The 25,007-nt window shown below is 41.2% G+C and overlaps 1 protein-coding gene across 1 annotated transcript in view; it reads left to right on the plus strand.

The window, feature by feature from the left end:
• The window catches only part of trappc8 (trafficking protein particle complex subunit 8), a 106,177-nt gene that overhangs the window by 64,345 nt on the left and 16,825 nt on the right, over positions 1-25,007 (plus strand). Inside the window, exons 8-22 of the mRNA XM_046050089.1 lie at positions 4,429-4,544; positions 4,677-4,827; positions 10,297-10,397; positions 11,583-11,688; positions 12,863-12,994; positions 13,292-13,516; positions 13,953-14,058; positions 14,910-15,104; positions 16,094-16,266; positions 16,409-16,483; positions 19,574-19,679; positions 20,537-20,694; positions 21,730-22,154; positions 24,633-24,789; positions 24,908-25,004. Of these exons, the coding sequence (XP_045906045.1) occupies positions 4,429-4,544; positions 4,677-4,827; positions 10,297-10,397; positions 11,583-11,688; positions 12,863-12,994; positions 13,292-13,516; positions 13,953-14,058; positions 14,910-15,104; positions 16,094-16,266; positions 16,409-16,483; positions 19,574-19,679; positions 20,537-20,694; positions 21,730-22,154; positions 24,633-24,789; positions 24,908-25,004 (2,323 nt within the window). The remainder of the gene's footprint in view (positions 1-4,428; positions 4,545-4,676; positions 4,828-10,296; positions 10,398-11,582; positions 11,689-12,862; positions 12,995-13,291; positions 13,517-13,952; positions 14,059-14,909; positions 15,105-16,093; positions 16,267-16,408; positions 16,484-19,573; positions 19,680-20,536; positions 20,695-21,729; positions 22,155-24,632; positions 24,790-24,907; positions 25,005-25,007) is intronic.

Consider the following 25,007-nt stretch of genomic DNA (forward strand, 5'->3'; position numbering starts at 1 on the left):
TGGTGTCCAGTGGTGGCGTGCTTTACACCACTGCATCAGTATAGCACAACAATTGAAACCATTAAGAACAAGAAGGCAATCAAATCTAACTGTGTGTTGGACAGATGAGATATTACTTTGAATCTCAGTTTTTTATTTAGTTTTTATTTCGCAATGTCCTTCCTTTGTTATTATTTATGTATGTTGTCTTCTTATATAGCAGCCCCTGACTGTTTTGTGCTTTAAATTTCAATAAAATAAAAAAATAAATAAGCCTCACTGTTTCTGCACCACAGTCCATTATAAACCAGATAATCCATGACGTTTACAAAGGCATTCTCAGGTGAGGATCAAGGCTCCTTCCTGCTTTGCTTAATTAATTAGATAAGCAATCTGCAAATCTTACCTAAATGTCTTTTTAAATTTTTTAAAATACAACAGAAACACAAAGTAGTATTGACAGCCATAATTTCAGCTTGAGGTAAAACTACAACATTTTTAATGGGCATTTAGCATGTGAAAGTATAAATTACACATTTGTGTGCACAGTGGCGAAGCAATATCCAATAATGCAAATTCGGAAAGTATTCATTATTTGTCACTTGATAGACACATGGTCTTGTTATATATCAGCATTAGCAGTAAAAGAAAAACATGTTTTCCACCAGGGCAGTAAAATGTGAAGTTTAGCTGCTGATCTATCAGCTGTTTGACTCAGGAAGGTATGGGCACATTTCTGTCTACATAACAAAGTCATAACATAGCACTGGAGAAGAACTACATGAATTTACAATCCAACTACATATTTTTACTACCAGGGCAGTAAAAGTTTAGCTGGCTGATCTGTCCTTAGATGCTGGAAGCTGCCTTTGATTGCCAATTAGTGATTGTCTCACGAACGTAACAAAACCAAAACAGAGTGCTGGAGAGAGAGAGTGATTACATGAAACTAATCCAAAAATGTTTTTTTTTCTACCAGGGCAGTAAATGTTTAGTTGGCTGATGCTTCCATACTCTAAGCTAACTCTACGGTTTTATTGCCAATTAATGTTACTGATCAGCTGATTGTCTTGCTAACGTCACTGGCAAAGCCAACCCACATGCTAGAGCATAAGTAGGCGACATGAAATTAATCCAACAACATATTTTACACCACTGACATGGGAAACACCTCACGTCTCTGGGTGATTATGGCCAGCTTCAAGCTAAAGCTATCAAACAGCAGCTTTCATTTGCATCGCTAAAGTCTGACAAACTTAAGTTAATTAACTGTCCAGCAGAAAACAGACAACTTCAGCACGGCTTTGACATCTGGCCCACATTATATCCTTCCATCTGGGAAAATCCACATCCGTGATTTCTGCCGTCACCTGTCTGTATCTGTCCCGACTCCGTCTGGCTTCATGGTATAAAGATCCACAGGCTGTCAGCTCTTGTGCTAAATAACACGAGTGCTCGTTCATTGTCAGTTATGTAGACAGAAATGGCTCATTCTAAGGTAATAAAAACATAATGGTTCATTATGTAAGGTCTTTATACACCACTGAAAACATAGTTATGGATGTTATATTTACAGTGACTCAGTGAGGAATATTTTTTTGAGGACTACTTTACTTTTGCATCCCCTCGCAATATGTTTTGCGATACTTTTGCGTTCGCTTGCAATATTTTTGCATTCCCTCGCAATACTTTTCTTCTTCTGTTAGCCTACTTCCAAGCCATAGCTGTGTATGCTCAGCTGCTCTCAGCGCAACACTCCAGCTTATTGAATTTTACTTTGAACGGAGCATTTCCTATGTTGATATAGTAGCCTACTACTGCTCAATAGGCATATTTATGTAGGCTTTAATCAAAAATGACCATGCACCACGTCAGGTGATCGTTCCAGAGGAGAGGGAACAGCCGAGATAGAGCCATGCTGGCCCAGCTTGGACGTAAGGCTGCTCCCGATAAATGTCTGGTCTGGAGGACATGGGACTCATGCTGCCAAATATCGGGAAATCAAACACTGTTAGGCCATTTTTACACAGACCAGTCCCATCAATGTCCTGGAGCATGCAGCGGGCACACCGTGTTGTGTCAGAGCCATAGAATATATGTATATATACATGTATATAAGAAATGGACATAGTCATCGTGACGTCACCCGTTGGTTTGTGGACTGCCGTTTTGAAGCCACGAGTTTGGCCTATAGGGCGCCGCCATATCAAGTTTTTGCAACCAGGAAGTGCCCAGAAGTGATGATACGGCGGAGTTAACGGCCGTGTGCGGAGCTAGCTAGCTAGCTTGCTAAGACCATAAACTCATCAGGAAAGTGTTTACTGGGGTAATTATTCAGCTGAGAAGTAGAGTCATTTTCCCATTATTTCTAATGGAGCCGGACTTCTTTTTGCAACCAGAAGAGTCGCCCCCTGCTGGATTTTCAATAGAATGCAGGTTTCAGGGACTTCCGCATTCGCTTCATATTGTAGACCGCAAGCTTCCCGCTTGGTCAGAGCGCAAGGCTCCGGCCAAATGAGAGGAGGCGGACTCTGGGTTTACGTCGGTGATGCTTGGTGCTTAAACAGTCAAAGTGGATGGACACTGTTTCCTGCATGTCAGACTTCATATGGAGGCTACATATCTCACATTATGCAATACTGTCCACTCACTATAAATGTTCATGCTGCTACGGCACTTCCACACTGTTTACATAGCCTACTGTTATTAGGCTGCTCCCGCTACTAGCTTATATTTCAGAAGCTTATTATTTAAGTAGCCATCAGGGCTCCGCTAATGTTAAGTAGCCTACTTCTGATGCTGCTATTATTTAAATAGGCTAAAGATGGGCTATACAGGTGAACATACTTCAGATAGGGGTTGCACTTTATAATGCTCCAGCCCCGCCATTCTCACTCCCCTGACAGTATACAGGTCAGCTGTCTCGTCTAGTGTCATACTGTAAATTACCGTCTTATTTTTGCGAGCAGTATACAGGTCAGCTGTCTCGTCTAGTGTCATACTGTAAATTACCGTCTTATTTTTGCGAGCCTGACTAATAGTGAAAAGCTCATAAAATAATGGAGAAGAGCTTCCACCTGGCAAGTTAAGTTTCCGGGTTTCCTTTATGGATGCATTAAAGATCACAAAAGATTCACAGAAACTTTGGTTTAATGACTGCATTAAACAATAAATGCCATTCTTTCTTTTGGCTGGCATGTCTAATTTTTGTTTTGTGTCTTGTTTTGTAAGTTGAATTAGGCTATTGTGACTTTGTTTTTAGCACAACCGTGAGAACGGCTTTTCGTTCATTACTTGGTAGTCAGGTAGTAGTCCTCAAAAAAAATATTCCTCCCTGAGCCCTCGTAGCCACCGTATATATTGCATTTCTGTCAATAGATCCTCAGAAATATCACACACTGAACCTTTAACAAAACAATATACTTTTAGAACAAAACGTTGGGGCGCTAGTGAGCGATGGAAGAATGAGATGCACCTTCAGATAAGCTCGTCATCTATCCTGTCAATATCTTACAAAAACACAATAATATGTGAGTCTATTTACTCCTAGAAGTGTCTAGAGTTATCAGCAGCTATCTGAATCTGTACAACTTACATAATGGTAAAACAAAAAGGCAGGAAGAACAACACGTTTGATACAGGCCCAGAAGCCTTGGACACGCCTGACCCGGAGGCCACCGAAACTGATGACAAAAGTGACGGCGAACCCTCGAGCAAAACAGTGCTGGCTGCTGTCGCTGCTCTGATGCCGCTTTCCAGATAGCAAAAAATGCACATATTCCCAGATTTTCCACCGTCTGTGGTGAAACGGAGAGCAGCATTCACCAAAGTTAGGGAGATGCTACGTGGAAGGCCAGACGTCAGATACGGACTGGTGTCACATGGAGATGTGTGTGGACACCCATTTGAAGACATGAGTTTATGGTGGTTCTGTCAACCCAGAGGTCCACTCAGAGATGATAAACCTTTAGTTCATGTGATGTTAGGTTTCTGGACAGTGTTAAACATGCACCTTAATAGTCCTTAAGGTAAAGCCAGTTATTTTAAGTCCACAGGGATTCACTTACCAAGCGCTCAGGACAAGACAAAGCCTTTCGGGTAGCAGACCTTGTTACAGACAATGAAAATAAGCCGTTTGGCTTTATCGTGTTTTTATCCTTTTGATGTTTTTTTTGTAGTTGGGGCATCTCTTGCTAGATGTGCCACTTTTATATTAACAATCAATAAAAAAGTTCAATCAATAGTAACACACTCACAAATCTGAAAATGCACATATGGATTGAGACACAGTTGCACAACTCTCCACACACATTCGCTAATAATATTGCTACCATAATAGCCCTATAACTTACGAAAGCAACTCAAGCTGTTTCACAGTTTGCTCAGCTGGACGTGTGCGGTGTACATCCTCCCAGCACTCAGACACATGATCTGCCTCTCTGTCCACAGCTGGTCTCCAGGAAAGGTCTGAGCCGGTCTCTGTTCACTGCAACCAAGAAGTGGTTTGGTGGAGGGAAAGTTCCAGAGAAGAGCATCAGTGAACCAAAGAGCACTTTTGGCCTTCTGTAAGCTCCCTGGCACCACACCATCATCATTTCATATGACACTTCATGAGGGTCCCCATACATTTATACACCATATTATACCTTAGACACTGTATACATTGCTGGTTTGATCTTTTACATCTCTGATGTCAGATATCCCCCAGAAGCCCCTGAGCTACAGATCAGGAAGATGGCTGACCTGTGCTTCCTGGTTCAGCACTACGAGCTGGCCTACAGCTGTTACCATACTGCCAAGAAAGACTTCCTGTCAGACCAGGCCATGCTGTATGCTGCAGGGGCACTGGTGAGTATACACACATTCTCATACACATACTTGTCCTTATGTGAACCATATGTTTATGGCATAAATTCCTCAGCCCAAATCTTAAAGCTGCATTAAAGAAGCCTGTTCTGAAGCAGGTCTTTCTAACAGGAAGTTTAACTTCAAGATGAACATTTCTGACTGCAATGGTCACACTGATTTTATTTTTTTTTGCTGTGTGTGAAGTAGAGATGAAACGATTACCGATTTAACGGTAAACCATGGTAAAATTTCCAATTATTATTACCATACGCATTTTAATTACCATGGGACGGTTAACCGCGCTATTAAAATCTCACGGCAAACACTGCAGGCGCGCATGCGCAGAATGCAACGTGATTTTGTTTGGGTCACGGTGGAAGACAACGCTGCGGAGATTTCACTCTGGAGTCTGGTCGTATTTTAGTTTTTATGAGAGCGCTGAGGGAAACTTGATAAAAGAAAATGACATTATAGTGAACCTTGACCTTGACCTTAGAGTGAGTTAACTTTTAGCTTTGGTTTGTCTGTCTGACATGCTAACAGCGTGTAAACTGAAGCTCTGTGTTGCTGCTGTTGTAAAAACGCTACACGTTCTGTTGCTGTGTGCGTCGGCAGAGTCTATTCGTCCACTGCACATGATAACACGTTACGCAGTTTAGTCAACCAACCAGCATATCTAGAAACGCTACAGACTCCTCTGTATTTATGTCAGTTTTTGGCTCATTACAGTTACTGTCACTTTCATCTTCTAAAGACTTATTTGTTTTCATGTAATTGTCCACGGGGTCATTGTATTACCTATATAATATAAAATCATGATAATGCGCACTTTGATTTTCATATGTTTACAAAAGGTATTTGCTGTTATTTTATTTTTTGTGCAAACAAAATGGCAATTGTATTTGTAGTTTTCAATATAAAACTTGTTGAAATAGTTTCAGTGTGTGTATCAGTAAATTTTAATCTTTTTCGGCACACTTTTACAATACCGTGATAATACTGATAACCGTGATAATTTTGGTCACTATAATCGTGATATCAAATTTTCATACCATTTCATCCTTAGTGTGAAGCTTGTAATCTCCAGTCAAATCAGGTTGCGCTGAGGTTTTGCTTAAAGTTCAACTCTGGTAAGCTTTGGCACGCAAATTTCACAGAGAGAAGCAGAGAGTCCAGGATATAGGAAGTTAGCTGTGTCGCACCATTCAATTTAATAGAACCCTGCTCTGCTAAGTACAAGTATAAACTGCTCCACTAACATGATGGAGCATGGCCGGCAGTCAGACAGAAGTGGATACATTACATTCCTTTAATTGATTTTGTTAAGTTACATTGCGGTTAGTGACAGAAAGCACAGTAGTCACCATGTCCCCAAACTTCCATCTCGACTTGTTTTGCAAGGATGCCCCTGCAGCACAACAGCAGCAGCTGCAGTTCTCAGTCAGTGTCTACATTTGATCCATTCAGTACTGCTGTGTGCTGTGCATTTTAACTGCGCTCTTGGCTTAATACACAATCAGTATCTCACAAAAGTGAGTACACCCCTCACATTTGTTTAAATATTTGATTATATCTTTTCATGTGACAACACTGAAGAAATTACACTTTGCTACAATGTAAAGTAGTGAGTGTACAGCTTGTATAACAGTTTGCTGTCCCCTCTAAATAACACATCACACAGCCATTGATAAACCGCTGGCAACAAAAGTGAGTGCAACCCTTAAGTGAAAAAAGGGGTGTACTCACTTTTGTGAGATACTGTAGCTACATCTGTACATATGAAGAAAACTGACATGTAAGCTAAAAAAGGCACAGGTTGCAGTGTCTTTAATGTTGTTTTCAGTTTCAGTATTACAATTAAAAGTGTTTTACTCATATCACTGGGGGAATGCACTGCCATAGTTTAGCCAAACTTGTAGTCATAGTGTAACAGTAGCACACTAGAAAGCAGTCATAAAGTCAGTGAACTGACTCATTGATTTAAGTTTCACAGTAATATCTAGCAGTAGAAAACATAAACACCATAAGCTACTGCTCATTCCTAACCCGATAAGGCTTGAACAGAAAATCCCATTCGTTTTTTCAATTTAATTATATTTATACAGCACCAATTCATAACAATAATTATTTCTTTGCACTTTCCATAGAGAGCAGGTCTAGACCGTATTATTTCTTATATTATTTACAGACCCAACAATTCCCACCATGAGCAAGCACGTGGTAACACAGGCAAGGAAATACTCCCTTTTAACAGGTATATCCCCGAGAAGAACCGTGACTCACTTCTGTAATAATATAGAGTGGGCGGCCATCTACCTTGACTGGTAATGAGAAGGTGGTGGGGTGGAGCAATGACAACACACAGTACCACAATGCAAATTCAACATAGAGATGTAAAGTCATAGATAGTGTTAATAATATAAATACAAGTTAATATTACTAAAAGCCAGTGGTGTAGTCTACGTGAAACGCAGGTATACACCGTATACCCACTAGGAACGGTCAAAGATTTCCGTATACCCGCTTAAAATAGCGAGATGATATGTAACAATTTCGTTTTGTGATACGTTCATTCATAAATTCACCCCCTCTGTGTTGTGAAGCACTAAACTGACGTTTGGGACTTCCGTTGCCTGTGATCTGACGTCACCTACCAAACAACATCACAGTTACGTGGCACTCGGTGCAAATTTGAAGTAAACTAATATGAATCACTAAAGGAGATATGAAACACGAGCAAACTCAAGCCACACTCTTTTAGTGTTTTCGTAAGCCTGCAGCTGAATCTGCTGCCGTTCCGGGTGACCGGCTGCAACAGATGACACCAACGTTATTTCATTACTGAAACTACAGAAAACGAGCCAGATGAGGCTGATGCTATCGTAACTTAGCTGGTGAGTGAAAGTAGCATATACACGCTATCATTAATGCTATCATTATTGGAACTGTAGCAGCATTGTTGGTATAATGCACTGGTCGGCAATAGGCGGCCCGCGGGCCAGAACTGGCCGGCCAGCAATAATATCTGGCCCGCGGGCCGCCTATTGCCGACCAGTTTGGTGAGTTTTCAATGTTTAGGCCACCAAAATTGAGGTTACTTTGCAGAAAAAAGAAAAAAGAAAAAAAATTAAAGCTGCAAGAATGGGTTGGACGGGCACTCGCACGTGTGGCGGCCAGATTGCTTTGATAGCAGAAAAATAAAAAATAAATACATTGGTAGGGGCTGATGCTGAAATAGATCTCAGTCATGACAGCAACACTTACTCACATAATCACTTCCTCTTAAGTGATTGTGCGTACAAAATAAAAGCGCGAGAACGTTTTTTGCAGCAATGCTTCATGTTGAGTTTATTGAGAGCATTGAGAGTTCTGAAGGACATTCGAAAGAGTCTCTGGCGTACTTGACACACCTCTGTAAAAGCCGTCAGTAAACATGTGATTGGATTCCCCTGAATTACCTCAGGGAAAGCGTCCATAGGTTTATGAATGCGGATCAAACGCCGGGACGCACACGCACTGCAGCACGTGCTTTGTTGCGAGAATGTTAAAAAGTATCCAAAAGGCCGATCAATTTGTTTAACAAGGGAGAAAAAAAAAGTCAGCCGGAATTTGGGATCGATCATTCAACATGAGCCCTGCACTCTACCGATGGGGCTAAACGTGTACATGAGAATCCAAGGGTTTGAAAAAATTTGGCCCGATGTCAGACTTATTTGCCGACCCCTGGTATAATGTATTGCATCTAGAACTAGTTAACTTAACTAACGTTAATTTGGTGGATCAATGAATGCGGGACTGTGTGTGTTTGGTAGAAGTAGAAGTTCCTGGATGCTTGCTGATACAGTAGGCTACATAACCTTAGTTTGACGATGATTTTGGAAGATAAGTGTGCTTGAGATGATATGGACCACTGATTGTGTCCTTACTGTTAATAGTATTCTGCAATGTATGAGTTTTGGTGATAGAACTGCACATAGGCCTATGTTCAGATGTAACTGCTACTGATAAGCCTCAGCTTTCCATTATTGTTAATTTATAGTTGCAACTAGGGTGACCAGACTTCCCGAAAAATTCGGGACAGTCCTGAATTACGAGCAGTTGTCCTGACTCCTGTCCAGTTGGTCCCGAAAATTAGACTTAACATGAGTTTTGATTATAGCCTAATTAATCATAAAATACTGATCGATGTGTAGTTCTCTTGCTCCAGCAGGGGTTACAGGTGATCTGTACATTGTGTCAATAGCGTTGTTATAGCCACAAAGTAACACTCGTGCTCTTTTCCCCCTTTTCTTTTCTTGTGGTTAGTGGAAATAAAGCTGATGATACACAGAGCAACTTTTAGAGCAATCGTGCAGGGCAACGTTGCCGTCAATTGTAATGAGTAAAGATTACTACCGTAATCTCGACCGTACGATATTATTTACAGAAATTCAACATGCACCGTTGCACAGACAGATGTGACACTGCACTGATGAAATTAATAAAATAAAAATAATAATTAGGTAAAAGATAATGATCTACCCACTGTGACATATCCACAGTTGTATTTTTCCAGGTGACTTCATGAACAAAAATAATTAATTTTAGCATTGTGTTTTGATTTTCACGTGTGTTAATGTTCATTGTCACTCAATGTACCGGTAGCCACGCTACCCGAATTTCACCCATTCTCATCTGGTCACTGTAGTTGCAACTAACATTCTTAAATGTGCATTGAAAATTGCCGGCTGATAAAACCTGTGCTCCAGGGACCAGATTCATATAACATCTAAAGCTCCACTAGACATTAGAAAATCAGTCAATTCTCCCCATCTGCAAAGGTGTCATTTACACTGGGAATGCTGGGGACACTTTTTGAAAGCATTTGTTAAAAATGTTATGAAAAATAGCTTGCAACAAAAAATGTGAAATAACAAATGTAAGTGCTATGAGAAAGTTTTTCACAATAACAAGAATACAGAAAAAAAACAGATCTGCATTGTCCCAAAAAAATACTCTTTGCAGTGTTGAAAACACATAGCCTAAGCAGTCCTTCAGAATGCTCTCTGTTACATATACATGCATACTGTTTGTGAGTGTGTTTAGTATGAGGCTGGGAGGTATACTCACAGTACACTCACTACAAAAAACTAGACAACACCACTGCTAAAAGCGATATCAATAATAATGATAATATAAAGGACTATAAAAATAATCGTAGCAGCGGGTGTCGAGCAGGAACAGGGAGCATCAGGCGTCCCGCAACCACAGATCCAGACTCTGCTTCTTATCAATGCAGTGTTTCAGTTGTAAGAAGAATAATGTGTTTTGTCTTCTTCCAAAAATCACATAATCTCACTTTAGCTCCTGAATGTTAAATCATAATCATGGCGTTTAATTTTCCTCAGTCCTTCTATTCTCTCTGTCTTCCTTTCGTGATTGCTCCATCTGTCCTCATGTTCCATCTTTTAATCCTGCCACCTTCTATAGGAAATGGCTGCAGTGTCAGCCTTTCTGCAGGCTGGAGCTCCCAGACCATATCCAGCACACTACATGGACACCGCAATACAGACGTACAGAGATGTCTGCAAGTATGACCTAATTACATAATTATTTCCTGCATGCTGTTTCAATTTAAATAACAGGTTATTGTGCTATTTCAGTGTCACTTAGAGACTCACCTAAGTGAATGTTTTTTTTTTTTGTGCACCCTAATGAAATTTTCAATTGCTTAGTATGTCTGTTTTCATTATTTTGGAGTGTACCTTTATTTTGTCTCCGGAGGTGTTATCCAGGAATGCATTTAAAACTTGTTTTGTTACCTTTGACTGCAGGTTTTTTCCTGGCTCACAAAGGAAGTTTGGTGGTATCCAGAGTGTGTTTCAGTGCTCACCACTGTGAGCCAAGGCCTTTCTCATTTTTCAAACTCTTTTGTTGTCAAGTGCATCTATGTTTATTCTCAAGGGTTTGGTTTCATAAGTCGAATCTGATTATGAAACTATCAAACACTCCTACTACACTTGCAAATACCACTTCCGGACTTGGTTCAGAGGTGGCAACTAGTGTCCTTAAAGCAGCAGTAGGAATTTTTTGTTAAATTACTTTTTATCAAATTTGAAACTGAAACTATATCCTGACAGCAGTACATGAGACAGATAATCTGTGCAAAAAAATCAGGTTCCTCTGCCTCTTCCTACTGCTCCTAATGCCGTTTGCTAAAATCCACCACTCCCTGAACAAAACCGCTGCCTCTGAATCCTTAGGAGCTCTGCCCTGGGCGGCCAGTCACTGGAGGTGCGTCTTTGAGAAGACAAGTCAAAGCGAGAGGGGCCGGGTTCTTAGCGAGGCTCTCGCTGTAGAGAGTGAGCCCTAGCTGGGATGAGTTTTCCAGGGGAACTGGCTCTTTATTTTGGGTTTGGTAGGTGGGGCTTAGCAGAGTGATACGACCTGCAGAAAATGACCTGGAAGGTTTTGCAGTTGCATGTTCGAGGCTCTATCTGGTATTTCACTCACATAAGTCATTGATGATCTGCACTTTGTACTGTATGGCCCCTCACATGAGACCAGTTTAACTTAAGGGGCTCTTGCTCCAAATGCTCATGAAGCTTTTAAACCCCTCTTCACCAGTTTTCATTTTGAGGACACAACATTACAATGTTTTAAATAAATTGGCATATTCCCCTTTTCAGTAATTCCTTTTCTATCTGTGGCAATTGTCAGTGTCTGTGATCTTGATCCAGCATGTAAACATTTTTTCTCCTGACTTCCCTCAACAGGAACATGGTGCTGGCTGAGCGCTGTGCTTTACTTAATACTGAGATACTCAAGAGTCAGGGCAAATACTCAGAGGCTGCATCTCTCCTCATTAAGATGACCAGCGAGGTGAGGAAACCCACATAATTTGAATTATGTCTGGACCAGATGTACTGCAAAGTTTTTTCCACTTTGATGAAAATAGGGATGCATGTACACCATACTCAGGTAGTTCCCATATATACACTTGTGTTTACTTGTGTGATAAATTTATAATTTTCTATTATTTACTGCATTGGCTCTTTCATAGTGATGTCCAAATGATAATTTTTATACCTTTTCTTTTTTACAGTGGACACAAATGATCCCACAATGCAATGTATAAAGTTTTGTAAAACTGATTTAAAAAAAAGTTAAATACAGGCTACAACAAAAGAACACATTTAAATCATTTTATTAGGCCGATTGAAGAAGAACATGTAGTAGGCTATAAAAAAAGTTAAAAGTGATAACGTGTTGTTTTAGTCCTGCTACCGGCAATAGCGCTCATCCCGTGTGTTCTCCTTGAACGCCAGTCCGTCTAGTATATTCCCATATTCTGCTCTGGACCTGCTCAGTTCAGTTTCTCAGTCTGGACTCTCAGATACGGTTCCAACCTGCTCTGCACAGCAGCCACCAACTCGGTTTGGCACACACCTAGTCTTCTGCTTTTCCCTGGCTCAATCTCCTGTCCATTCAACCCCGCAGTAAATATTCCTCTTTTATCTAACTCCTCATTCTCTTAGTCCTGCACTATGGTCTACTAGCCTAGACATAACACAGTTAAAAAACAAAGTTTTGGTAATAATAACTTGCTGTTTTAATTACTGTCTCTCTCACTCTCTCTCTCTCTCTCACACACACACACACACACAGACATTAAAGAGCCGCCATTATCTCTTCCCCATCGGATTCTCCCTCATTCATGTCATTGCCAGAACCTCTTGGGTGTTTATCCTTATTTTGCTGTTCTGCTTATATTTATCAAATATGTAGCTGTCGCTTGTGACAGCCAGCTTATCCACAGATGTTTAAACAGTTGGACCCCTGTTAATTACTATCGAAGCTTCGAAGCACATTTCGGGCCAGTGCTAACTTCCACACGAGAGTAATGACCTGAGTTCATTTACAGTTCTGAATCCAGAAACCTAAGGAGTTACTCCCTTAACTGTGTTTTTATATCATTCATAGAAGCAGAATTATAAGTAAGTAAAATTGTACAGGATTATTCTGCTTGGATCTTTATTTTACTATTTTTGTCCAGGACTCCGACCTGCGCAGTGCTCTGCTGCTGGAACAGGCTGCTCATTGCTTTAATAATATGCGTAACCCTATGGTGCGCAAGTTTGCCTTCCATATGATCCTGGCTGGTCATCGTTTCAGCAAAGCAGGACAGGTGAGCTGTTTAGCAATCATTGATCCTTGTAGTCTAACTTGACACTGGTGCCGAGGATCTCTAAACAAGTTTATATGGGGTGATATGCCTGTCTATGACACAGTGGTTGTCCCCATTTGGATTTGGAGTCTGCCTCCTACCACCTTCCAAGTCACTCTGTCATGTTTCTCCACACTATTTGATTGAGTTACTGTTAGCTTCCTTTCATTTTGTGCTCCTCATTGGTTGCCTTGTGTACCTCACAACCTCTTTTTTTTTTGTCCTGCCACTTGTCGTCCCTACTGGCTCTGCGTGTAGAGGAGGCATGCACTTCGCTGTTACTGCCAAGCCATGCAGGTGTATAAGGAAAGGGGCTGGTCTTTAGCAGAGGACCATATCAACTTCACAATTGGTCGACAGTCCTTCACACTTCGCCAACCAGAGAATGCTATAATAGCCTTCAGACAGATCCTGACCAATGACAGCAGGCAGACGGCCACACAGCAGGGCGCCTTTCTCAGAGAGTATCTCTATGTATACAAGGTAACTACAGTTTGTGACCATGTCTCTATGCCAAATATGCTACTTTTTACTACAGGAGACTGTAGTAAAGTAAAAGTGCCCACATCCATCCATCCATCCATCCATCCATCCATCGTCAACCGCTTATCCTGCATATAGTGGGGGCTGGAGCCTGTCCCAGTTTACATCGGGCAAAAGGTGGGGTACACCCTGGACAGGACCCCAGTCCATCGCAGGAAGTGCCCACATGCATAGATAAAAAACAAAAAGCAAAACATCATACCCTAATAATTATGCAGACCAGACACAGACATACATAACAGTATCACCAAGTGACTGAAGCCATATACAGTCACTGAGTAAGTGCTTTGGAAGTAAGGACACAACAGAGAGAATAGGTTCAGAGGTAAAACACAGGTTGACACTTAAATAATGGAGTTGTGTGTGTGTTTTTCAGAGTGTGACAGGGGGAAATGAAGTCAGCCTCCCCCAGCTGCCTCTGCCCTACATCCACAGCTCAGCCACAAGGGTCTACTTTGGACATGAACGCTGCCTTGCAGAAGGTAACGCACTGTTTAGTAATTTGTGATCTCATTCAAGCTTGACTGAAAGAGTGGGGCTTAGTCCTCGTCACCCGTGACCATTTGTTTGGGTACTTGCTCAAGGCTTAGAGTCCCAGCTGTAAGGGTTCATTTTAAGCCCCTTTTAGACATGCGCCCCTTTATGTTAATTTGATGATGCTCTCTAATAATTTAAAAAAATGAAAATGATATGGACTGTATTCATGGTTTCACTTTGATAAGTAGGGGCACACTCACGATGTTCATCATTTAAGGCTTCAACGCAAAATAAGTCCATCAGTGATGCAGCCTGCGAAATAACAAACTTTCTTGCTTTCTTAACATTTTTAACTTATCTCTCTCTCTAATGTCTTTTTTCCCCCTTTAGTTTTTATTGATGTTTTCAACCTTTATAAACATATTAAAACCAACAATCTTGCATACAGACAAACAAGTCTAAATTCAAAATGAAATAAAACAAATGTATTTGCCATTTCCCAGTGTAAATTTCGCCAAACAAAAACATGGCTGACCGTAACAAACTGATATTTCTTTGCCAAGTCTGCACTCCTTTGAATCGTCAGCATGGCCCTTGTTAATTAAAAAGATGTCCATTCTAATGAAAATGAGTGATACATACATGTTAACTGTGTTCCCGTCTAGCTATATCCAACGGTAGTCTGCAAAAGTCAGTAAATGGTTAATATATTTAAACATAAAAGTAAAATACAGTAAAATATTTTCTCTGTTTTCCACAATACCTTTGGCTGTTTTTAAGGAAAGACTTTATTATTAAGATTAAATATAAAAACTAATTATCTGTTTTTCACTTAATTTATGTCTGATGTGCGTAGGGGAAAAGCAGGCAGCAACTCATGTGTCCCTAGACCAGGAATATGACCAGGATTTGGCAGCTGTGTGGTGCCACCTAGAGGAGCAGCTTGTGGCTGCCGCCAATCATGGGGCCATCCCTGTAAACTTCCAGCCCACCCAGTGCTGCCTGAACAGCCAGACAGACAACTTGCGCCACCCACTAGCTGTAGTAGAGGGTAAGAGGACATCAGCAGGCACAGTGAAACTTTATTTTAATGGTACCTAGGCTATTATTTAGAAATACTCTGGAACTATGTACTAGGTATTTTGGTGTTCCGACATATTGTTTTAAAGAGGTGGTATTATGCTCATTTTCAGGTTCAAAATCCTATTTAGGGGTTGTACCAGAACAGGTTTATATGGTTAAATAACAGAAAAACACCATATTTTTTTCATACTGCACATTGCTGTAGCTCCTCTTTTCACCCTGTGTTAAAGGCTTCGTTTAAGCTATGGAGTGATTCATCTTGTCTCTAAATGATCTTTTTTGGGAGTTGCACATGTGCAGTTCCTAATTAAAGACTAATAGCCAATCAGAAGTAGAGAAGGGTGGGTCAGCGAGAAGCCCGTAAACAGCTTACATTCAGCTGGAGGCTACATGTCGCCGACCAGCTTGGCAACACAGACTGGAGCAAGAGTTTCAGAGTGGTGAGTTATTAATCTGTAACAAAAGTATTTTTCATCCATAAAGTTTTAACTGAGCTCTGTCTCTACATCACAGTAACAACTTCATGTCCACTGACTGCCTGGAGGGTAGCTAGTGTTTGGAAGCGAGAGGACGTGTGTGCTGCAGCTCAGTGTTTTTCCACTGTGTTTTTGATGGCGTGTCAGACTAATGCTTGGCGAGTGTTATAGGAGGCGCATTTAGCTCAGGGATGAAAGGGAAACAGCTGGACTGCAAACGAGCTGTTTCAGGCAGTTCAGAGCAGAGTTTTCTGTGGGAGATGGGAAGTCCCTTTGGGCTGGACTTCGGGCTTTTTCGCTTTGCAAACCTATTACCACAAAAAAGGTGTAGAACTCAATAAAGGAGAGGGAAAAAGCATAATACCACCTCTTTAAGGAATGCTTGTCATAGTATAAAAAATATGCCACCCCATCACTATCTAATCAAATTGAACTGAATTGTGCCTGCTCAGTGTACCCTCTTTCTGTCTTTGTCCTGCAGAGCCAATCATAGTGGAGGTGATGTTTAGGAACCCTCTGAAGGTTTCTCTGGCTCTGTCCAACCTCTCACTCCTCTGGAGGTTCACTGCCGATGGTGTGTCTCCATTGAAGGAGAAGACCACTGAAGAGTTGGCAGGAGAGGCCATCACCAATGAGGAGACCATGACTCCAGGGGTGGGCGGAGTAGACAGATTTCCTCTTAAAGATTGTGCTTTTTATTCAGCTATGATGGATAGATGCAACAAAAACCCAAACTATGATTTTCATGATCTCTTCTTTTTTTCATGGTGTCTTCAATATCTGTTTACTTTTGCAGATGACACAGAAAGATGATATTGTCACTACTGAGGTAATCCTGGAGTTTCATATGGGTCCAGAGGAGACCAAAATGGTAAGGTGCTCACTTGACTCTCTGAAGGTAAAGTGTGGGGTGTTTGACCAATCAGAATCAGCTATATTATTGGTCTAGTCGGTGTACACATAAAAAGAATGTGACTCCGGTTCTTCGTTGGTCTCAATGTACTTACACAGAAATACTGTAGAAATACAGCTAAAAACTGCTAAGTGTAAAGCGAGTATGTGCTACAATGAGCTGTCTCTAGTATCGCCAACCCCTCCTGGAGGGGTATCTCTCCAGGAGGGGTTGGCGATACTATAGACAGCTAGATTTTGAAAGTACCCAACTGAAAAGAATGCTTAATTTTTTAAAATTATTATGCATGCATGACAAAACTATTGATCTGTTCTATACGAACATTAAGGAGAGCTTCTTTTCAAGGATGAAGACAAAATTAAAATTGCTCAAAGAGCTGAAAACAATCAGACAGGGCAACTAAAAACATAGGGTAAGGTGGAGGGACAGATGTCAAGTAGAAATACTCGGGTCCCTCTGGGATGGTATGAAATCCATTACTGGCTATGGAACCAGTAATAGGAGCCCCCTCAGCTCTGGGATTATGGTTGATGAAGCAAATCATTTCTTTGCTAGGTTTCATTACCTTGACTTTTCTGCTGCTCACAAGAGCATTCTTTCATATGCTGCATAGCTTTTATAGTAATCTTGAATCAATGGCCAGTTCACTTTTCATGATTATGTTTTTTGATTTTTCTAGTGCTTTTAACACTATTCAACCACACATTTTAGCCCAAAAATTAATTTATTTTAAATTACACAACACCACTACTCCTTGGATTTTAGATAAGCTCCTGTTACATCCCATCACAAAACAGGAGCACCACAGGGCACAGTTTTATCCCCTTTTTTATTCACCCTCTACACCGCTGATTACGGGCATATTAAGGTGTATTGCCACTTTCAGAAATTTTCTGATGACACTGCCCTTGTTGGTCTTCTTAATAGAGTTGATGACCAGGCTTGTAATAATTAAGTTGCCTCTTTTGAGAATTGGAGTCAAACTTTTTACAACTAAATGTTGGTAAAACAAAGCTGCATTATTGATTATAGGAGGAAGGAGTAGGTTCTTCCTGTGATCATCATAGATCAGCAAATCGAATTTGTCTCAACATATGAATATCTTGGTGTTTGCCTTGATAGCAAATTAGGCCCAGTCAAGGCTGTTTTTCCTAAGGAAATGAAGATCCTTTGATGTGAGCAGAAATTTGCTTTATACTTTTATCAAGGCACTATAGCCAGTGTTCTTTTTTATGCTGTGCTTTGTTGTGGAGGCAGCATTACTAGTGACGATAAAAATAGGATCAATAAGTTGATTTAAAAAAGCTGGCTTTGTGATTGGCCTTACCCCTAATTCCGTGGAGGTCATCTTATGAAAGAGAACGAATGCCAAACTAAAGAATATCATGGATCTTGTAGGCCATCCACTCCACATTGTCCTTAAGACGCTTAGTTGTTCCTTTTTAGTGGCCAACTGAAGATGTTACGGTTTTCTACTGAACCGCCATCTATGCAGATATTATTCTTACTCTGTTTTCCCATGATAACAGGGTAATTATCTTGAGATCTCGAGATAACTAATGTTGTTTTTCCGTGATAACGCAGTAATTTCCTCGGGAACTCAAAATAACAAAACAGTAGTTTAACACATGGCTCGGAAAGAACGTTTGTCAGTGATAATTTCAAAGGGGTTTTCAGTGTCACTGGTTAGCTCAGTTGGTAGAGCACAAGACTAACTCTCAAACGGTTGCGTGATCAATCCTCACAGAAGACCATTTTATTTCCTTTACCTTTTTTATAATCCTCTTCCACAAAGATTTTACGAGACTCTTTCACATGCTCACAATAAAGCACGTGCTGGACTGTGTGCGTTCTAGGGATTGTCCACATCCATCAACCTATGAACTTTGAATTTTACCATCATTCCCAGGCAGAGGATATTCCTGCACCTCTCATTCAGGGGAATCTACGTATTTAACGTTACACATTTCCTGATGGCTCTTTCAGAATATTTTAAATAGCCGTTTGGAAATGTATGATTGGATTCCCCTGACTGTCTTCATAACAACTTTGTTGAAGAGGTGATGAGGAACAAAAATTAATTAGAGGGGAAGTCGAACACGCAATCCTTGGATTACGAGTTCTGTGCTCTACCAACTGAGCTAGCCAGTGACTGTAGTTGCCCTGCACAGATGCCGACACAAAAGCACGTTAAATTATAGCGCTTTATTTTGGTTATCTGCTCACACATACACGTTCCATCATAAATTTTCCTGTACAGACCAGCTTCTGGCTTCCCGGCTTGCTTGCCCTGTCCTCTTCCGTACAGTCTTCAATATAAACAATATTTCTCGTACAGTCCCACAGCCCCTTCGGCAGTTCTTGAATGCTTGTGTGTCACAGGCAGGCTGGCAGATGCCTTAGGTCCATCACACTACTGCATTTAGATGGAGAGTGTAATTAGTTAATGAACAGCTGCAACAATTTGCTCTCCCAGGCTTTGCTCCCCCACCTCTCCCGTCTGCAGCTGCCAACCATGCCCACCTCCACGCATGGTTACTGTAAATTTAGCATTTAGATGCAGCAGGTCAGCAGTATTATCCATGTCTGAACTCTATCCGGCACATGCTCACTTTTAAAAAGTCACATAGAATCCAGAGTACATAGTACCTGGCCAACAATTCCGCTTTCTCCAGAAGAAATCTAGCAGGGGAATCAGGCTTCTCGAATTCCTTCCCCAATTAGAAAATTAGGTTTCTTGTATATACAAAGTTTAGGAAATTTGGTTAATGCAGAAAGTAGACAGTAAAACTGGTTACTCCTGAGCGCACATCTGTGTGTGTGTGTGTGTCTGTGTGTTGTCTGTTTGTGCTGTGTGCGTGCACCCCAGATGCTCATAAACCTGCTTACATCTGGAATAGAAATGCATAAAGAGCAACTCTTGGAAATCTCCAGCAAGTAATTATCAGAACTGGACATTCTTTGGCTCCTAAGATACATAAGATACATCAGGCTGAACAAAAATGTAGTTATGTTGCTGCTAACGGTCCCTGTGACATTTGATCTCAGGCTCGGCTCAGGCTGCTGCCACACAGAACTGGCCAGCTGAACATTGTGGGTGTAGTGTACAACCTGGCTGCAGCCTCCTCTGGACAGATGGCTCCCAGCACTGAGGGTGAGGCATACAGATGTGTCTGCTGATATTTGCTTTTATTGTCGGTTGCTTTAGTATCAGTTCATACTCATTTCTGTGTCAGTAGATGCTGTATGTCGTAATTTAATTTGTAATTTCTTTGTAATTTTTCTTCCTGAAGGGATAGTTCAGGTTTTTTTAAGTGGTATTATATGAGGTACTTATCCACAGTCAGTGAATTACCTGCAGTAGGTGGCGGCTGGCGGGTCCTGAGTTTGGAGAATGATAGAGTTAAGTAGAGAAGCTAAGCAATGTACTGCTGTGGACAGGGTTGGCAGCAAAACGTATTTTAGCCCCCTAAAAGAAGGCTCACTAAAACAATGACATTATATTTAGAATATATTGAGCTCTAATCCTTGCTATCAGACAGCACTTTCCTTTGGAACTACATTTTCTTCAGTTCTCCAACGCATAAGCGCAACTTAGCATGCTGTATAAAGGAAATAGGTGTTTGATGGCAAGGTACAGTGCTAAAATATATTCTAAATATAGTGAACGTATATTTTTTTCTGGTGCTGACCCTGTCCACAGCTGTACATTGCTTAGCTTCCATGCCAGTACAACTCTCTTCTTCTCCAAATTGGGACATGCTAACTGCTATTTACTGACTGTTGATAAGTGTCTAATACAGCCCCACTTCAAAAAACCCAAACCATCCCTTTAATGGAATTACTGTCTTAGGATCAAGAACAATGTGAAAGAAACTGTTACTTTTTCAACTATCTTTGTGTCAGGTACAAAATATTTATGAAAGAAAACAAAAATCCCAGTGATGGACCATTCGGGAGGTTTTGTGCTTTACTGCCGCAATAAAAGTGTGGATTTCCTCTGGTCCACAGGCCAGCAGACTTTTGATCTGATGGTGGTTCGGGGCAGACAGGACTTAAAGATCCAGGGCCCAAGACTCAACCAGACCAAAGAGGACAAGATGTTGGTTCGACATGGTCCTGATCGACGCCTGGATCCCATCATAACACCACCCATGCCCCTAATGGAGGTACGATTGACTACTGACTGCAGAGACACTCATCCTGCAATGCCAAATCTAGAGACTATGGATCAGATTTTTATTGCCTCAAACACAGTCTGAATGATTTAATGTTGAGTATGTGCTGATACTGTCATTAAATGCAATTTACTTCTGACATTTCCCTACATAAAACAACTGCATAATAAGGTATGCAATTTCTCTTTCAATATTTCTGACTGCTGATTAGCTCTCCATCAAGAAAATGAAGCATTCATCTCAGCTGTCCTTGTTATGGTGTCTCTCATAGGTACAGTTCAGTGGTGGGGATTTCTGTGAGACGGGCAAACTCAGAAAAGGAATAACAATGGTGTGATAGTGATTCCAAAACATTTGATTCAGCTGCTATTCAAATGCACCAGAGACTTTTACAATTAGGCTGCTCAACATATGTAATAGAAGGCATTAAACATGTTCCTGGGAAATGAAAAGGAGGTGAAGTGGCACAAGACGACTCAAATAAAGATCACATCATCGTAAAGCTAACCATCTCCTGGCTCTAGCTTCATATTTACCACTGGGATGAGAGTGGTATCATCATCTCATCGAACTCGGGGCAAGAAAGCAAATTAACATATTTCCCATGATGTCGAACTATTCATTTAACTGCAGTTTTTCTTTAATTAATGTAAATTCAAATACCGAGCTGCCATATCATCAGCTACTTACGTTAAGCTATTAAAACTACAACTATGTGTCACAAACACAAATCACTGCCTGTGCAGCATTTCTACTTTGAAAAGAGTTTGTCAGTCAGAAATGTAGCGAGCCACTGCCTCAGGCTGAATAGCAGCATGAGGTAAAGTAAAGTAAAAAGCAGTGCTTTACAATAAAAGACAAAGCCGTAGCCATAGTAGTAAAACAAACAAAACAAATCTTCTTTGACACTATAAATAGAAAATATGCTAAAATAAATAAAAAGGTTATGCAGTTATGCCAATGCTGCCTGTTTGTCAACGTGTGTGTGTGTGTGTGTGTGTGTGTGTGTGTGTGTGTGTAAATCAGGTCTTCTTCTTGCAGTTTCCCACTGCTCTGCTGTGTGGTGAGATCAGGAAGGCCTATGTTGAGTTCTGTAATGTCAGCAGTGTTGCTTTGTGCGGACTTCGAGTGGCATCCACACACCCTGATTTCTTCACTTTTGGTAGCCATGCCACAACACCCCTCACACCGACCTCAGCTGAAAACTGCTCGGCCTATAAAACGTTAGCCACACACGCCCAGCCAGGCTCAGTGGCATCTGAGATGTTGGTTTCAGCTGAGGACTTCAGCCAGCCGTCCAGTGTGATGGAGATCCCAATACATAGCAGCACGCTGCAACCGGGGGAGTCCACCCAGCTGCCTCTCTGGCTCAGAGGACCAGACCAGGAGGGAGTCCATGAAATCAACTTCTTGTTCTACTATGAAAGCACGGAGAAAGGAATCAAAATCAGGTAAACATTTAGGTAATCTGAAGAGAGTTGAATTGGCTTGAAGGCATGCATTATGTTGTAAAGATACAAACTACAAATTTTAGCATCAACATTAGCAGCCTGTATCAAAAAGGAAAAACTCATATACAAACCCCATTCCCAGAGTTGGGATATTTTCCAAAATACAATAAAAACAAAAAACTGGGATTTGTTAATTCATGTGAACCTTTATTTAACTGACAAAAGTATAAAGAAAAGATTTTCAGTAGTTTTACTGATCAGTGTAATTGTGTTGTTTTTTTGGAAATATAAACAAAGTTAGAATTTCATGCCTGCAACAGACTCAACAAAAGTTGGGACAGAGTCAAAATAAGTAAATAGTAAAGTGCACAGAAGTAATTCAAGTAACACCTGTTTGGAAGAATCCACAACAAGCGGTCTAATTAGTAACTGATGAGGTGTCATGATTGGATATAAAAGTAGCTTCCAGCAAAGTCTTTGCAAGTAAGGATTGGTCATGGCTCACCTCTATGTGCCAAAATTGGTGAGAAAATTGTTGGTCAGTTCAAAGGGAACATTTCACAACGCAGGGTTGCAGAGGAGTTAGATCTTTTGAAATCAGCAGTACATAATATTGTAAAAAGATTCAGGGAATTTAGAGACATCTCAGTATGTGAAGGACAAGGTCAGAAACCACTGCTGAATGTGCGTGACCTTTAAGCCGTCACAACATTGCCTAAGAAAGTGTCATGCTTCTGTGACAAATATAGCCACATGGGCTCGGCTGTACTTTGGAAAACCGTTGTCATTTATCACAGTCTGCCGCTGCCGCTCCAGAAATGCAACCGGAGGCTGTATTACGCTAGGAGGAAGCCAAACATCAATTGTATGCAGAATCGCTGGCGGGATGTCCCCTTGATGGACTGAAAAACAGTGGAAACCATGTGCTGTGGTCAGATAAGTCCACATTTCAGCTTGTTTTCAGGAAAAATGGACGTTGAGTTCTCTGTGCCGAAGATAAGAGACCATCCAGATTGTTATCAGCGAAAGGTGCAAAAGCTAGCATCTGTGATGGTATGGGGGTGCATCAGTGCCCACAGCACTTGTGAGCTGCATGTGTGTGAAGGTACCACTGACTCAGAGGCATATATTCGGATTTTAGAGAGACATATGTTGCCATCCAGGGACATCTATGCTTATTTCTGGATTTCATTGCTAGGCCTCATTCTATCCAGGCTATAGCAGCGTGGCTTTGTAGACACAGAGTGCATGTCTAGACAAATCTGACTGGCCTGCCACCAGTCCAGATTTGTCTCCTGTTGAAAGCCTGTTCACCCTGCTGCCTTCTGGGAAGAGAGATAGAAGTTTCCGCTGCCATACCACCAGACTGCAGAGCAGCTTTTTCCTCCAAGCTATCAGACTCTTAAACTCTAAGGGTGCTTCTCAAGTCTCTTATTTATCGTTTCCTCGCTCCTCGCTTGAACCAGAAGTTGCTCCTCTCCACCAACTTGCAGGCCGTCCCAAAGCTCTTATTCGCGCTCCAAGGATCGAGGAGCAATGAGCGAGGATACACCAGTGCATCCTTCTCGGAAGTCTTTTACTAATCGACACGCCCCCGTATTAGGTGGCCGTTAAATTCATTTGAAATTGAAGCTGCAGTTGATCGGAATGATCTGATAAATCATGACCGATAACATTAAACTCAAGTGCACTCAGTGCACTTAGAGTTCATTGTAGGTCTGAACAAAAAGCCCCACACACAACTTTCTTCATTTATTAGAAAGTTTTCTTTCTTTTATTTCTCCCATCAACTTTACTATGGAGACAATTAAAGTCAGAGAGTCTGGCTGTCGGTCTGTCGGTAAGAAACATGTTTTACAGAATGTATGGTCATTTCTATTCAGTCACATGTGAGGCTGGTCCTGTGTTTTAAACGCATAGTCTAAGGAGTCGGACAAGTCACTAAACTGCACTAAATTCTCTAATGAAGCAAGCAAAGGGAAAGAAAGCCTGCACATCCAGCCATCTCACCTACTGCTGAAAGTAGCCGGCGGCTCCGCAAGTAAAATCCGCTGATGAAAGAATGAATGAAAGCTGCTTAGCAAAAAAAACGTTGGATTGATATGATGGAACGCAGTGATCGATGTGACTTGCAAATAAAATGTATGCAGTAGAGTAAAGCATATCAGAAGAGGAAATAAATGGAAATCCTAAAACTGAGCCCTGACTTTATTATGAGTTACATCATTTCAATTTCCCTGACACATTTAGACTAATGAATCCACCAAGACAACATGATCATATTCTGGGTTATTCAATAACAAATTCACAATCAGAATCATTAAATATAAATGCAGATAATACCTGCATTGTGCCAGTAGAAATGGTCCTGTGCCCACCCCCCCGATGTCATCGTCCACCCCAATGTTTAATTGTAAACATTAAACATGGCAAACACATTTTCACAGATAACTCTTCCTCCTCTCTCTTCATATGAAGTCATCGGGTGTTGCGTCACACAGTGTTTATCTGTGCCAGTCGCTCTCTGAGTGTGCAGGCGGTGGCCTGCCGCAGCAGTGTTCCTCCACATCAAAGTCAGGATGACAAAGGCAGCGGTGGAACACTGGTCTTTATTGATGTGGAGAACATTAATACGGTGAGATACACAGCATGCCACACTCCTCCAGTACATACTTAGTGTGCAGCTTTTTGCTTTTTTCCATCTGAACAACCTATCTGCCCAAACTTGGTTTTAATCTGCATTCTCTTCCCAGAGTGAAGCTGGTGTGCGTGAGTTCCACATCATCCAGGTGTCCAGCAGCAGTCAGCACTGGCGCCTCCACAAGTGTATCAACCCAGCCAAGGATAAAGGTG

Source organism: Micropterus dolomieu, linkage group LG05 (assembly GCF_021292245.1).
Source record: "Micropterus dolomieu isolate WLL.071019.BEF.003 ecotype Adirondacks linkage group LG05, ASM2129224v1, whole genome shotgun sequence".
Classification (NCBI taxonomy): domain Eukaryota; kingdom Metazoa; phylum Chordata; class Actinopteri; order Centrarchiformes; family Centrarchidae; genus Micropterus; species Micropterus dolomieu.